At 51.9% G+C, this 16196-nt stretch overlaps 1 protein-coding gene across 4 annotated transcripts in view; it reads left to right on the top strand.

Annotated features, from left to right (window-relative positions):
- Positions 1 to 16196, top strand: part of SMAD3 (SMAD family member 3) — a 130113-nt gene that overhangs the window by 102283 nt on the left and 11634 nt on the right. For all 4 annotated transcript variants that reach the window (XM_008016160.3, XM_038010084.2, XM_073012269.1 and 1 more), the window contains 2 exons: positions 3384 to 3434; positions 13978 to 14190. In XM_008016160.3, the coding sequence (XP_008014351.1) occupies positions 3384 to 3434; positions 13978 to 14190 (264 nt within the window). The remainder of the gene's footprint in view (positions 1 to 3383; positions 3435 to 13977; positions 14191 to 16196) is intronic.

Below are 16196 nucleotides of genomic sequence, written 5' to 3' on the forward strand. Positions count from 1 at the left end.
TCTCCTATCTCTCTCCAGTATTTGTAGAGCAACCATGATGTGCAAGGGGCAGGGCATAGAAGAGGGTCCGAGCTGCCCACGGATGATGGGGGAGATTGACAGGACAGCCAGCAGTCACTGGGCCGTCTTGTGTGTGCCCTGATGGAAGATGCCGCATGGCACCAGGCACACAGCAGGGCCACTTCATCTGGTCTGGGGAGGAACAGCACCTTGCAGACCAGGTTTTTCCCCATGTTGAGTCTTGGTGATGTGTAGGTGTTAGCCAAGCTGTCAGAGTGGGCAAGGGGTGTGCCAGGCAGAGTCATGGGGGTTGGGCAATTCTGGGTGCATTCTGAGCCTGGTGCATTCTGGGGACAGTAAGAGCTCGGTGTGTCTGGAGTCCGGAGAGTGTCCAGCCCAGGGAGCTCAGCGTGACTGGAGGATACACTCTCTCCAGTGGGGAGAAAGATGGGAGGGCCCGCCACACAGGGCTCCGGGTGTGATGGACCTTCAAGCTGGCAAGACCACTTGGCATTGAGTCAGGGCTGATGGGAACCACTGCAGGCTGTAAGCAGGGCCTGGGCCTTAGTGAGATGTCACCGGCAGCAGGGTGGAGAGTGGCCTCGATCACCTCAAGAAGTCAGGTGGGAGGCAAGGAAAGGCTGAATGGAACTAATACCTCTTCTGATGACCAGTGGAGACCCCTGAAGCCAGTATTTTTGTGTGACAACCACATGTGATGTGTGTGCTCCTGCCGTGAGGGGCAGGCTTTAGTTCTCGCCTGCTACATCTCCAGATGTTTCCCATATCATTTGTTATAGGACCAAATTGGCTCCAGACCAGCAGCTTCTTGAATTGAACCCCAGCTGCCACATAGAATGTGTACTGAGTTGTGTGTGGTTGGGAGAGGGGGAGAAGGGGAGAGGGAGCCACGCAGATGTTCCATTCCGATGGTGGTGGGCATGCCTCGTACACACAGAGCCGCTAGACACAGCGGAGCCACCTGCCCTCGCACACAGCCCAGAAGAGATTGTGCGGTTCCTTCCCCCACCCGCCCCAGACAGAGTCTCCCTCTGTTGCCCAGGCTGGAGTGCAATGGCGCGATCTCAGCTCACTGCAACCTCTGCCTCCTGGGTTCAAGCTATTATCGCGCCTCAGCCTTCTGGGTAGCTGGGATTACAGGCAATGCAGCACCACGCCCAGCTCAGTTTTGTATTTTTAGTAGAGACAGGGTTTCACCATGTTGGCCAGGCTGGTCTCAAACTCCTGATCTCAGGTGATCCACCCGCCTCAGCCTCCCAAAGTATGGGATTACACCGCATCCAGCTGAGGTTGTGCAATTCCTGAGAGAATGAAAGAGACTCGCATGTCCGTTGTAGTTGCTGAAATCCAGCCTGGACATCGTGACACTTTTGGGTTGAGCACACCGGGTGGAACACACCGCCCGGCGGAGTGGCTAGCAGCGCGAACCAGCTGGAATGCATCGAAGACCTTCCTGTATCCGATGCCAAGAGACCGCTGCAAGCTTGCAGCTCTTCAGTGCAGTCACGGGAAGCAGGCCAGCGGAGCAACATGGCTCCAGCTGCTGTGTTTCTTCCCACTCTGCACTCCCTCTTCCCCCTCTGCTGCTCTCCGTATTTGCGCAGTGATTATTGTTACAAACAAACATGGACCAGAGGGGCCGGAGATTGGAAAGAGCAGCCCAGATTTCATCCTGTCAGCTCTTGTTTCTTCTTCCTCCTCTTCCTCCTTTGTGCCTCCCTTTTCTCTGTCCCCTCTCCCTTCTTCCTTTCTTCTCATTAAGGGTGCCTGCAGGGCCCTGTTTTGAACATGAGTGATTTATCTGAAGTAGAGACAGACCAGACTTGCGGACCCCAGCCAGTGTGTGGGTGGTGGGCGGGGGCTCTCCTGTTTTAGTCTCCGTTCTTCAGAGTTGCCTGCTTGGATAGTCCAGTTGCTCACGGGGTTGGCTTCCCTGCCCCCCAGGGTATGGTAGCATCTCAGGGCCAGAGGGTCACCTTGTTGTCCCCCATGTCGCCTCACCTACCTCCACGCCCTTTTAGACTTGCGAGAAGGCCCCTTGGACTTCCTAGGTCTTCGTGGTTCAGGTCACCACAAAACAGGGGACAAGCATTTATCGAGTGCCTACCACGTAGCAGTCATGGTGTAAGCATTTTTATATGTATAGTCTCACGTAATTTTTACATGTCACACAGTAGATGATAGTATCCTCATTTTATACCTGAGGAAAAAATTAAGGCTCATAGAAGTTAAAATGGCTTAGCCAAACTCACATAGCTGATTTGTGGGGTTGTCTAGACCCTGTGACTGATTATGTAACTCAGTTCTCTCAGTGAACATTCCACATCCCCCTTTGCATTAGGGATTACAGGGAAGGAGGAGAAATCCGTGGTTCTTCCCTTGCCCTCAAGGAGGTTACAGCTGAGTTGGGGCAAAAGAAGAGATCGCATGAGCAGCGCAAGGCAGCATTCGCTTGAGGCCAGATGTGACCCAGTCTCAGGACTGATAGATTTCATGGGGTGGAATTAGACCCCATAGGGTGGTTAATAAATAAATAGCCTCCTTTTTTATTTTTATTTTTTGAAACAGAGTCTCACTCTGTTGCCCAGGCTGGTGTGTAGTGGTGCAAACATGGCTCACTACAGCGTCTATCTCCTAGGCTCAAGTAGTTGTCCAGCCTCAGCCTTCACCACTCGTGGCTATTTTTTTTTTTTTTTTTTTCTGTAGAGATGGGGTCTCCCTATATCACCCAGGCTGGTCTCAAACTCCTGGGCTCAAGTGATCCCCCAGTCTTAGCCTCTTAAAGTGCTGGGATTACAAATGTGAGCCATTGCGCCTGGCCTCTGCAGCCTCCTTGATAGAGGAACAGAGGAGGGGTGGCGAGCAGGATGCTGCTCTGGAAAGGTGTCCACTGTTTATTTTTGAAGGCTGATACCATGTGAGTTCTTTTCTCTGGAGGTGAGAGGTGTAGAGAACATAATAGAGTAAGAATTGGGTAGATTTAGACTTTTTCCCACATGCACCATCATCTTTTGCATAAAGTGTTTGTCTGGGCCGGGCGCGGTGGCTCAAGCCTTAGCAGCCCTGAGCTGGGAGTCTTGGTTAGCATCATAAAACCATCCGAGACCTCTGAGATCATAACCGTAAGAGACCTCTGAGATCATCCACTCCATTCATTCATTCCAGACAAGAAATTGGGGCCCAGGGAGGGACAGTAGAGGCAAGGGTATGGGGTAGGCCTTCTCCTGGGACTTGGAGGCTCAGTCCAGGGTTTTCTTTCTGCTGTGTTGAGCCACCCCACCTTGATATGTAAGTGTTTAGTAATTTGGCTCTCCAGGCCAAGAATCTTTTGTGAAGTCTCACAACTGTGTCTCACCTCGCAGGTTCTCCAAACCTGTCCCCGAATCCGATGTCCCCAGCACATAATAACTTGGGTGAGTATCTCCTGGTGCACACAACTGGAACCCCCTCTAGCTGCAGCCCTGGCGAGTCGCCAGTGTGGGGAGGGGGCCCTGAAGGTAAGGCTCTCCCCTGACGCCTACCATCAGCCCAGCTCAGCCCATCAGGTTTCTGGTTACGGTGATGCTGAGGTCACCACAGAACGGAGAAACTTGAGAACAGTGGTGGCAGGAAAGGCAGCCATATGCCGGGTTTGTATTTCCCCTGGCAGGGCCGGTAGACGTGAGTGAATGAAAATTCCCCAAACCTTACGCCCAGGAGAACGAGGGTATGTGGTCAGCTAAGCATATGTGTGCGGTTTGGTGCAAAGCCATGGACAGCCATGCAGACTGCAGCCCCCTGACATTTAAAGACTTGTGTCAGATATACTTATTGGAGTGTTTCCTCTTACAGTTATATAATTTTTCTTAAAACAGCAACATATAAGGAATTCGAAAATAAAGTCAAAGTGCCCCTAATCCCAGCACCCTAACATAACTGTGTGTGATCACAGTCCTGATGTTTGTGCATCAGGCATATGCATACATATCTGTGCCTTGCCACTGAGATCATAGTGCATGTCTGGTTTTTCCATTCTCTCTTCTCCTCACGTTGTTTTGTAAACACGTTTCTGTATTTATGTGTCTTGTTTATCGTTGTTATCGCGTGATGTTTTGGAGTGGAGGGTCCATTGTTTCTGCTACATCCCTCCGTGGTTAGACTTCTGGATCAGTTTTTCCAACACTCACTTTTCTAACCCAGTAGGGTCCTTCAGTTCTCCAGCTTGGGATAGACTTTGGCAATGAACCTGCCAAAGGGCTCAAAACAAACGAACTATCCGTTTAGTTTTTATTGATGGGAGTTTTTTATATTCTGGTCTGGTAGTTTTAGAAAATGTAGGTTGGATTTTGTCTGGGGCTTTATTGCTGAGGCTTAATTTGTGGCTCAGGAAAAGAAACAGTTAATATATCTTGGCGAATCAAAGTGGATTGGACTGGTTTTTGTGCCCATTTGCTTCCAGACCTTGACTGACAGCGTCAGATGAAGAAACTCATCATTTGGAGTAGTAGGAGATGCCTGAAACCCTTTAGAACAGGCTGACCTGGGCAGTGTGGGATGTGACTTTGGGGGGATCTGTTTTAACATTTTTGTAAAATAATATCACCGTGAGTGCCAGGCTTTGCAGAGGGAAGGTCAGATTCCTGATATGAAAGGACTGAGTTATTAAAAACAAACTGAAGGCTAGAAGCGAAGTTAACTCTTGAGAAATTAAAGGCCATGATGATGAACTTGACTCCAGGCTTTCAGCTTTTGAGATTGGCTGCTTTAGATTTATTTTCTGTGCCATTTTAAAACCCTACTGGGGCCAAGGTAGCACTTTTAGTCGTCAGCCTTCCAAGCAGACACTTGCTTTTGAAACCATAGCAGTCCCAGGGCAGCTTGAAGGTGGCTGATGCTGGACGCGGTGCTCCAGACTGAAAGGTGGTCATTTGCTGTGAACTGCCCTCTAGACTGTGTAGACTAGGATGAGGATGATGGGATGTTTCTTGAGCTTGGACCCAAGGCAGCATCCCCCATTGACATAGTTCTCCCTCCCTACTGCCCCTTCCTCAGGCAGCTTGCCTGAGGATTGAGGATTCTTAGGTTATTTCTTCCAAAGGGAGGACCCTCCCCGAGCCTGGCCAGCAGAGAATGGGTGCCAGTTTGCACTGGCCTAGTTGCATCTCTGCTGGGACAGTGTAAATCGGGGGCGAGTCGCCCAGTGAGTCAGGGTTAGGATTCTGGATGAGACACTGCGCTGACAGGCCTGGCTTCCCCTCTGCTTCATGAGCCCCTGTGCTCCCCTTCACTCATTCAAACCATTGACTTCATCCCTACTCAGAAGGTCGCCCGGACTCCCAGTGTCATAGCTGGAAGGGGGTGACATGGTGATGACGATGGGAAACATTTCTTGAGTTCGCTGTTTACTGTTATTCAGAGTGCTTCCTGCGTGTTAACCCAATCCTTGTAACTTTATAAGGCAGCAGTGTGTTGTGATTTTTCATTTTACAGATTAGGAAACCAGGGAACACATTGGTGAACTCACGTGTCCCAGATTCACAGCTAGTGAATGGAGAAACTGGCTTTGAACTCAGGCCCTCTCACTCCAGAGCCTGCACTCCCATTGCGGCATGACACTGCCTTGCTGGGCCATTTGGACCAGCTCTCCCCACCCTCCTCACTTGGAGGAACGAGGCTCAGGCAAGGCATTTAGCTGACTTTTACATTGGAGACTAATGCTAGGCTATGGCCCCAGGAGGGGAAGCCCTGCCTGCTTACCTGCCTCTTCCTCACTCCCTCATTCCTAGATACTTGTGGTCTGCATGCCGTTCAGGTGGGGGATTGGAAGAGGGACCACAGACCCAGCCATGAGGGGACTACGGCCTTGTTGGGATCAACAAGGCAGGACCAAAAATGATTCTAAAACAAGAAGTAGGTGCAGATGAAGAACTCTGAGGGTTCAAGGGAGGGAGCGACGGAATTCCAGGCTGGCCAGGCGTCTCCTCTGTATTCATGCACTCAGTCAACATTGGCTGAGTTCCCAGTATGTACTAATGCTGGGGGCCAGAGCTGAGAGAGCACTAGGCATTTGCAGCCTGGGGGTGGGGGAGGGGCAGCTAGAGGTGTCCATGTCCACCTGTAATGCATTGTGCCAGGTGCCCAGGGAGCAAGCCCAGAAGAAGGAGGAATAGTACATGCCAAGGAGGAAAGTAGGGAAGTGTGGATGGAGTGGGGAGATATGGGAGAGGTTGTGCCATGTGTGAGCGGGCCCTTGAAGGACAGGTGGGATCCTGTGAGGCAGAGAAGGAGGGAAGGCCATTGCAGGTCCAAGGGCAGGATGTGATCTGAGGACAGCTGGCATGGTGGTTGGTGGTTGTCTCAAGAAGGACAAGGCGGGAAGACGAGGCTGAAATGGCAGGTGGGGCACTGAGAAAAGACCCCTGAGTGTCTGCTTAGCGCCCTCTTGCCTGTAGAATACAGCTGTTCATGGGTTTTGAATGGGGAGGTTTTCTGATGACAGCTTCATAAAGATTAATCTGGCCACTGTGTGGAATCTAAATTCTAGGGGAAATTGCTGGAGGCAAAACAAAACAAAAACAAAAACAAAAACCCACTTAGACAGCTCTTCCTCTCGAGGAGCCTGAGATGGATGCTTTTGAGAAATGGTCCAGAGCCGGGAGAATGCATTTGAAAGGGAGTCATGGGCCTGAATGAGCAGGATTTGTTGACCAGCGTTAAGTGGGGATGATGGTAATGCCTCCATCGAGGCTGGACTCCCAGGAAGTGGAATGGGTTTGGGGTGGAAGATGGTGGTGGGTTGCCTGTGCTTAGGAAAGCGGCTGGCGCTGGAGGTGCAGATTTGGAAACCATTAACATATGTGACAGCCTTTCTCATAGGGGGGCCTGAGAGAAGGGATTTGGTGGTTGAATGAGTGTGGAAAGCCTGTATTGTGGCCCCTCCTGCAGCCCCCACTCAGGAGGGACTCCCATGGCCACGCTCTGAGGATCCTGCAGAAGGAGGCCTGTCTGACCCAGTGTTCCTCCCATGCACTGATTGCTGTTCCTGCACTTCTCTCTTATCACCCCACTGCCCATCCGTAGATCTCACTCTGCAAACACCAATAAAGTTTGGCTGAAGTCATGACAGTGGATGGATTTCGTGGAGAGGGCGACCCAGCTCAATATGGAAAGACAGCCAGAGACGCACTCGGGTGGGGGGTTCCTTGGGGAAGGCTGAGGTCAGGGGGATGATGGGGTCACCGCAGCTCAGAGGGGAGGGAAGCCCTGAAGGACAGTGGCCACAAGCAGGCCCTGCAGAGATGCAAAATGAGATTTAAGAAGCGGCCTTGGATTTGGCATCAGGGGTTCAAGGGGGAGCCTTTAGGGAGCAGTGTGTGGCAGGGGAGGGGCTGCAGTAGTCAGCAGTACACTGAAGGGCAAGTAACAGGTGGGGAGTGGAGGCACCCAGCAGCGCAGCCTTTGCACTGACTCAGAGTCAGTGAGTCCCAAATCCTAGGATGGAGGCAAGCACACAGGGAGCTCTTCCTAGGAAAAAATGGGGACATCTCAGGACATCTGGTTATTTCTTTTAAAGAGATTATTATGAAATTACTGTGCAAAAAGAAAGAAAGCAGAGGACATCTGGTTTCTCCTTTCATTTCCTCCTCACTCCAGGCGTTAGCTCCAGGGCTCAGATCTGGGGAAGGTTGAGCCTCTTGCCCCAGCAAAGCCACTTCTGGTAATTACGGGGCAGGGACTCTTGGTTGAGACCGGGCTCAGCATCCTGCCCCAGGCAGGCTCTCGGAGACCCTGGGATCGTTGTTTGCAGGGCAGGGGATACAAGCAGGTGATGTTCCTGTTATTACACAGCGTGCTGGGTGAGTCACCGGGAATTTCCTAGGCATTTAAGGCGGAAGGATTGGGGTAAGTGGAGGGGAAGGAGGAAGCAGGTGGAGAGAGGAAAAAGGTAGTGAGCTGGCTTCTGCCCGGTGAGTAAGTTGTTCCTTGTCTTAAAGTGAGACGATTAGGGCGGAGCCGTGACTGAGGAAAATAATGTACCAGGGAGAGCCCTGGGGGAGCAGTTGAGCTGCAGTTAAAGGAGGCGATGGCTTCCCAGAGTGCCAGTGCCAGGAGAGAGAAGCGGGGATGGGGCAGCTTGGAGTGAGAGGGACAGGGCAGCTTGGAGGTGGCTGATGCCGGATGCAGTGCTTCAGACTGAAAGGTGGTCATTTGCTGTGAATTGCCCTCTAGATTGTGTAGACTAGGATGATGGGATGTTTCTTGAGCTTGGATCCAAGGCAGCATCTCCTGTTGACATAGTTCTCCCTCCCTACTGCCCCTTCCTCAGGCAGCTTGCCTGAGAGTTGAGGATTCTTAGGTTATTTCTACCAAAGGGAGGACCCTCCCCGAGGCTGGCCAGCAGAGAATGGGTGCCACTTTGCGCTGGCCTAGTTGCACCTCTGCTGGGACGGTGTGAATTGGGGGTGAGTCGCCCAATGAGTCAGGGTTAGGATTCTGGGTGAGATTCCGTGCTGACAGGCCTGGCTTCCCCTCTGCTTCATGAGCCCCTGTGCTCATGTGTGAGCCTCTGTGTGGGGGCAGGGCAGCCCGAAGACCACTGGCCCTGAGCGTGGACGGTGGCCCGGGGCCCAGGCCCAACCCAGTTCCAGGTATCTTCATGCTGCTGCCCAAGGCTCTTCTACAAGGCAACCTCTGGCTCCAGTCTTCCCCACACTTGTGAAATCACAGGCAGGCGACATAATGACAGGAAGTCAGCTGCAGGCTCTGTCTTCACACTCCCGAGGGCCCGGTTTTTAGACTTTGCCACTGTTCCTGGTTGCAGTAACTTCCTGGTTCATAAGCTAAAAGGGCATGGGGGTCTCTGTGCAGCCTGGTTTGGTGTTTTAGTCCTTAGATACATAGATTGGAATTAGTGCCCTGGGTGCTGGGACACAGCTGGCCTGGGCTCACAGAGACCTCACCCTCTAGCACAGGAGACTTAGGTACACAGTTTCTGGGACACAAGGCTAATTCTGCATTGAGGCAGTGAGGGAGTCTTTCACAGCCACGTGAGCTGGGCCTTAAAGATCGCGTCCCTGCAGAGGAGGGGGATGGGCAGTCCAGGCAGAGGACCCAGGCAGGACTGAGAAGTGGCGGATGGGCAACATGGGAACCGGAGTGTGGAATCTCCTAGAGTGAGGAAGAACTGCCTTCCGCAGGTGAGGTGGGCCCGGAGGAAACCAGTCCATTTCTGTTTTGACCTTTCATCTTGCAGCGGCGGTGCTCCTGGCCTTTGTCCGTTCCTTGCTTTCGATTTAGAGGAGAAAGTTAATTTCCCCCCTCTTGCCTCCCCACCTTTTCCTTTACCGGATTTGAATCTCTTGCACATGTTTTTAATAGGCATCCCTTAATCCAAGCGTTGCCTTCTGGGTTTTATTCTGTTTTCTTTTTCTTAAACAAAATGGAATGTCTGTGCCAGCTTGGAACAGAACTGAAAACTGAGGCCAGCCAATGCGTTAGGCTGGCAGGGGGCCAGCCATGGATTAAGTGCCCTATGGCACTCGAGAAGTCTGGCCGACACCACACTGGTGGGGGCAGGGGACCCACAACGGCTGGAGCTGGAGGTTCCTGCGTCTCCAACACCTCTGCACTAGGAAGAGAGATTAGCACAGACTCAGAAGTCTGGCCGGGAGCGGGGCTGTTTGAAGGGGAGGCCGTGGGCACGTGCCGTTGTCTTCCACCCCAGTGTGCAAGAATGCTCAGCCTAGAGGTGAAACTGCTGTTGATTGGGGTGTGTCACCTTACCCTCCCCGTAGTCCTTCTTCAAGAGGAGCCTTCTCTAGAACTGCTTCTGCATTTGTTGGTAAACCCTGGAAACCAGATCTTACTTGCTTGCTTGCTTGATCAATGGATTGATTGGTCGGTGGAGGGGTTGCTACCTCCCCCTGAGAGATTTCTTTTAACATTTAATGCCAGGACAAGCTTTGTTTACCCTGAGGAACTAGTAAGCATTGCCCATCTACCAACCAGAGCCATAGACCATATCATCTTCCCTTTTTGTCTTGTCTACTAGGAAGCCCAGAGCCAAACTAGATGCTTTTGCAGTAACTATAACCTCATGGTTATCCCATTTATAGCCTTCTTCTTTCCAGAGTCCTTTTGGTTTCTCTGATAGGTAAGTATAAGTCCTTTGGGAAAGAAATGAGGGCATATATAGTGTTTTGGGGTGTGTGTATGTGTGTGTGGCAGAGTCTTGCTCTATCCTCCAGGCTGGAGTGCAGTGGCGTGATCTCGGCTCACTGCAACCGCTGTCTCCCACGTTCAAGTGATTCTCCTGCCTCAGCCTCCAGAGTAGTTGGGATTACAGGTGCCCACTACCATGCCCGGCTAATTTTTGTATCTTTCGTAGAGATGGGGTTTCACCATGTTGGCCAGGCTGGTCTCGAACTCCTGACCTCAAGTGATATGCTGACTTGGCGTCCCAAAGTGCTGGGATCACAGGCATGAGCCACTGCATCTGGTCTGTTTTTTGTTTGTTTGTTTGTTTGTTTTTTAAAGAAAAATGTGCCATTGAAGGCAGAACCCAGAGGTGGTGACCATACTTTCTGGTCTGCCATTCTTCTTGCACAAGTTTCGGGAGGAAGCAGCTGAGGTGTGGTGGGCAGGCGGGACCTAGAAAGGAGGGAAAGCACGGCTGGCTTTTAGTTGTTTGCAGAGAATAGAGAGTGCATGATTGGGGTGCTGCTCCGGCTCAGTCCCGCTTCTGAACACAGGGCAGCTTGTCCAAACAGCACTCTCTGAAATGGCAGCCTGCACACTTTGGCACTGGCCTGATTTCACTGCTCCCTCAAACAAGCGTCTTCCTAATGATGTGTCAGGTTCCTAGTGTCCGGGGTTTTCCACAACACTGTCCAGTGTGTGTCTGTGAGTTGCAGGGCTGTTTGGATAAGGGCTCAGATCTGCTTGGGAGGGCCTCTCGGCCTATGACCCGAAGCCCGTTTTTGATTCTGAGGGTCCTTGAAGCCCACCCCTCCCCAGAGCATGGTTCCAGCACCATGCGACACAAGGGGTGGCCTGCCAGCTTTTTCTTTTTTTGAATGGTGGGCTGGGTTGCTGTTCCTGGGAGCCTAGCTCTTTCTCTTCTGCCTGGAGTAAACCCAGCGAATGCTGGGCAGGGCTTTATGATTTTGGGGTGCGGACTCTGTTCTTTTCTACACACTGCTGAGTAAGTCAGAGCCAGCCAAAGCTATACGTTCAAGCCGACCTGTGCCGGAGAATGACCTAGGTGGTCAGCATTATTGTCTTCTAATGCACCAGAGTCGTTGTACGGACTGGAAAACTGAGGTTCCAGAAGGAGGTCACGTCCCCAAGATCACACAGCAGGATCAACGGAGCCTGCACTTGGGCAGTGGTGGCCAGCAGCACTGATAGATTGCCTGACCACTCTAATGCTTGGGTTGCACTTGGATTTTTTTTTTTTTTTACGTTTCCAAAGCAACATAGCTCACATTTTACTGACCACATTGTTTAGAATATAGCTTATCTCATTGGAATGTTGAAGCATCAAGCAAAGCCAGAGCCAGATGTGGCTGACGTGGCTCAGCCTCACCTCAGGGGCCAGGACACAAGCCACAGCTGCTCCTGGCCCTGTCCTTCCTCCCTTCCCCATTAAGTACTTTTGATGCCTTCATCCTTATCTTCCTTTGCTCCACCCCAGGAAGAGAGGAAAAGGATAAGAATGCTTTGCCTCCATCTTGATGGGGATCAAGATAGGACCAGGCTGTTTTCAAGTTCATAGAATCCAGTTTTTATCATTGTGTTAACACCATGTGCTGAGTGCTTGATGCACACCCTGCACTTCACATGAGTTATCTCTGTCTGTCTAGAAACACGCCGAGAGTAAAGAGGATGAGGCCCAGAGAGTGTCGCTGGTTTGCTCACAGTTGCACGTCTAGTCTGTGCCTGAGCCAAGACTGATCTCCAGTCTGTCTGGAGGATGGCTTTATAGCTCATGTCCCATGATCCAGTTAAATATCTAGCGCCGTTTTGCCCTCTAGAAGACATCTGGCAATATCCACAGCCGCCTTTTATTGCCACAGCTTGAGAGGGTGGTATGGATGTATACTGCTAGCACCTAGTGGGCGGGGCCAGGATGTCGGTAAGCATCCTGCAATCTACACACGCTCCCTCCCACCCACCCACCCAACAAAGAATTATCTGGCCCCAAATGTCAGTAGTGCTGAAGTTGAAAAACCTGACCTAGGGTGTCCTAACCCTCCAGCTGACACTTCCTGGGTGTGTGTGGAGTGCAGGGGTGTTACTGGCCTGCCCCTTCTCTGTTCGTGGTAGCATTCTCCTTGCTTTTAGAAGGGATCATGTACCTAGACCCCATAAGGGGATCAGGGACACTTTGTCCTGCAGGCAACCAGACCCCTTCCTGTGGGCAGAACAGCTTCTAACTTTTCTCTCCTGGGCTTTACACACCTTCAGAAGGTCTAATGAGCGGGGGTCCCCCCGGTGGGTTCCCCCTCCTAGACATTGCCTGGTATCCATTGAGCAGGGTTCTCAGGCCAGGGCGGCGTGGACACGGGGATCCCGCCTCTCCTGTTCCCCCCTCAACAGAGCCCTGCGCTGAGGGTTAAAGTGAGGGAGGAGAGATGTCAGCCTGGGCCCTGGGACCTCAGGGTCGAGTTGGACAGTCAGGATGCTCACATAGAGGCACACCCTTAGTCACTGCATGGCTCCAGGTATATTTCAGAGCCAGGCTGAAGCTTTGAGATGGAAGAGTGAGAATGAGCAGGGGACTCCCTGATTCTTCAGCAGATGGATGGGATTCAGGTAGGCATCAAGCAGAGCGTGGTAGGCCAAGGGCTCGTGCCCAGCAGTCAGTGCAGCACAGAGAAGCAGCTGGAAGTGGTTGGCCCAGGGCGCAGGGCAGTCCTGGTCCAGAGGCTGTGGCATCAGTGTGAGTGGGAATTCCGAGGGCCCGGCCAAGGGCTGAGAGGATGGACCTGGAGATGCTGCAGAGGCGTGCAGTAGGAGGGCACAGCGCCAGGGCCGCGGGGCTGGGGCAAGAGGAGGGTGAGGAGGCCCCAGGAAATGGAAGGCTGGGGTCCATTTCCAGTGTAAAGAGAAGCTGCCATTTACTCTTCTGAGAAAGAGAACCAGCCCCTCGCAGGATGGCAGTTTTGCTTTGAGGAGCCCCATATGGAGACTACACAGACAACTGGGACAAATCCAGATTTTCTTTCAGATGGGTTTGTGTCTCAGCCACCCCAGCAGCCGGCATGTAGATAAGTGTGGAAAATGGTTTCTGTGATAAGAGGCAGGGCTCCAGGCTCAGTCTGCGGACGATCCTGGTGTGTCCACTACGCTGACACGGGGCGCTGTTGGGAACCCACTCAGCTGCTGCAGGCTTGGAAGCTGCTGCTCCACGGGCTGGGAGTCTGCCCCCAAGGCTGTGCAGAGCCAAAACCTGAAAGCCCTTTTAGGGGCAGGGATTAATGGTGGTTACTCTAGGCACCTTGCAAGAGAGGCTGAGAGGTGACTGTGTGGGAGGTGTGGACTGCCCCACAGTGGGCACGCGACACTGGCTGTCCCAGGCTCATCCAGGTACTGGGTGGCCCCTGGTCCTCTTCAGGTTTGGCCCAGCCCCTGCTTGAAGACTCCTACCATCCAGTCAAGGCCAAGCAGGCGGGGCAGGGCCTCTATGAGCTAAAAAAAAAAAAAAAAAAAAAAAAAGAAAGAAAAGAAAGAAAGAGAAATCAATGGCCCTTTATACACACAGTGTGGCAAGGCTGATGGAATCTCCTCCGGACACCTGAGCATCTTGTTCTGGTGGGTGCTGCCAGTTTTATACGATAAAAGGCACCGGGTGGGGAGATTATTAATCCCTCTGAAATGTGGGGAAATGGTTTTCCAGAGCGTCCATGGGACCCCATCGAGGGAGCATGGGGCTTGGGGCACCCACTGACCCAGTAGCCCGCCCTGTGTCCACAGACCTGCAGCCAGTTACCTACTGCGAGCCGGCCTTCTGGTGCTCCATCTCCTACTACGAGCTGAACCAGCGCGTCGGGGAGACATTCCACGCCTCGCAGCCATCCATGACTGTGGATGGCTTCACCGACCCCTCCAATTCGGAGCGCTTCTGCCTAGGGCTGCTCTCCAACGTCAACAGGAATGCAGCAGTGGAGCTGACGCGGAGACACATCGGTATGGGGTGGCTCCATTCCCCGCCCCCAACCCTGCCCCTGCCACTCTATCCCGCCCCCAGCCCCAGGCCCAAACACACAGCCTCTGCAGGGAACCTTGCCTCCATCCTTAGCTGTGCTCTGCCTCCTGCTGGGCATGGGGGAAGACTCACCGCCCCAGCAAGGCCCCCACATTCTCTGTTGCCCTGTTTTGGGGCCAGACAGGTAGTGTTCAGGCCACTTAATCATTCCCACTCAAAGATACAATCTCAGAAAATCTGGAAGCCACAGAGGAAAATACTTAAGGGATCAAGAAGGGAACGTCTATGAGAAAGGCAACATATGAAAATTTTTTTTTTTTTTTTTTTTTTTTTTTTAGACAGAGTTTCACTCTACCCAGGCTGGAGTGCAATGACACAATCTCAGCTCACTGCAACCTCTGCCTCCCGGGTTCAAGTGATTCTCCTGCCTCAGCCTCTCAAGTAGCTGGGATTACAGGCACCCAACCACCACGCCTGGCTAATTTTTATATTTTTAGTAGAGACGGGGTTTCTCCATGTTGGCCAGGCTGGTCTCGAACTCTTGACCTCAGATGATCCACCTGCCTCGGCCTCCCAAAGTGCTGGGATTAGAGGCGTGAGCCACCAAGCCCGGCTGAAATCCTCTTAATAAAAGGAGTTTGAAAGTGCAGATGGATAGGTTGATAAGTAGGCAGTCGCTGTTGGAAGAGTGATCTTTTCTTATTTTCATGTATCATTATTCTAGACAATTTAGAAAAGGTAGAAAAGAATTGTCCACTATCCAAACACCACTACTGTGAACCTTCTGCCTTCGAGCCCGCAGAACATCAGTAAAAGATGACTCTGTGAGTTTAAGGAAGATGAAGCTGTGTTACATATCACTTGGTTTGCTTATGAAGTTATCATGCTTAGAGGATTTTACCATCCAGAACACAACTGTCAGAACTTAGAAGGGCTGTGGAGAGATGGCAGAGTGACGTTTTCTCAGACCTCGTCCTGGAGCCCCAAGGGTTGGCGAAGGGTTCCTGGGGCAAACTCAGGAGCTGGGCAGGTTAGCAAAGGGAAGCCTGGCCCCACGTGAACCAGGGCACCTCTGCATTCGCTTGCTTTGTATCTCGGGCTCTCACAGAAGCCTTCATTTGAAGAGAGGATTGATTCTGTAGTGAAGAGAAGAAAAGTTTGGAGGCCACAGGCCTAGGTCTGTGCTGTCATTTTCTAGGAGAGGGACCTGATGTCTAGGGGTGGGGAAGGGTAGGGAATGGCTCTCAGAGACCTCATTGTCAGTGACAGACAGCCCCCACTACCAGACCCGTTCTTCCCATTTTGCTTTTTGTCTTTTACTTCAAAAAAGATACTTATTCCGGCTGGCATACCACTGTTGGATGGATGGATTGATTTACAGATAGGGTCTTGCTATGTTGCCCAGGCCCAGTCTCAAACTCCTGGGCTCAAGCCATCCTCCCATCTCAGCCTCCTGATTAGCTGGGACAATAGGCATACACCACTGCAACTGGCTTTTTTCTATATTTTATTAAATATATATATATATATGTATGTTTTTGTTTTTTTTTGTTTGTTTTTTGTGAGGGGAGACCAAGGCTCACTCTTGACCCCCAGGCTGGAGTGTGATGGCATGATCTCGGTTCACTGCAACTTCCACCTCCCAGGTCCAAGTGATTCTCCTGCCTCAGTCTCCTGAGTAGCTGGGATTACAGGCACGCGCCACCACACCCTGCTAATTTTGTGTATTTTTAATAGAGATGGGGATTCACCATGTTGGCCAGGCTAGTCTCGAACTCCTGACCTCAGGTGATCTGCCTGCCTCAGCCTCCCAAAGTAGTGGGATTACAGGTGGAAGCCACCATGCCCAGCCTATTTTTTTGTTACTGAAATGAAACAAACATTTTTGGTCTGGGTCCTCGCATCCCTACCTCTGCCTCCTGCTCTTACTGACATGATACAGTTGTGGACAGCCAGGAAGTCATCCCTCCTGTGGACTCTGAGCTAA

Source organism: Chlorocebus sabaeus, chromosome 26 (assembly GCF_047675955.1).
Source record: "Chlorocebus sabaeus isolate Y175 chromosome 26, mChlSab1.0.hap1, whole genome shotgun sequence".
Taxonomy (NCBI): domain Eukaryota; kingdom Metazoa; phylum Chordata; class Mammalia; order Primates; family Cercopithecidae; genus Chlorocebus; species Chlorocebus sabaeus.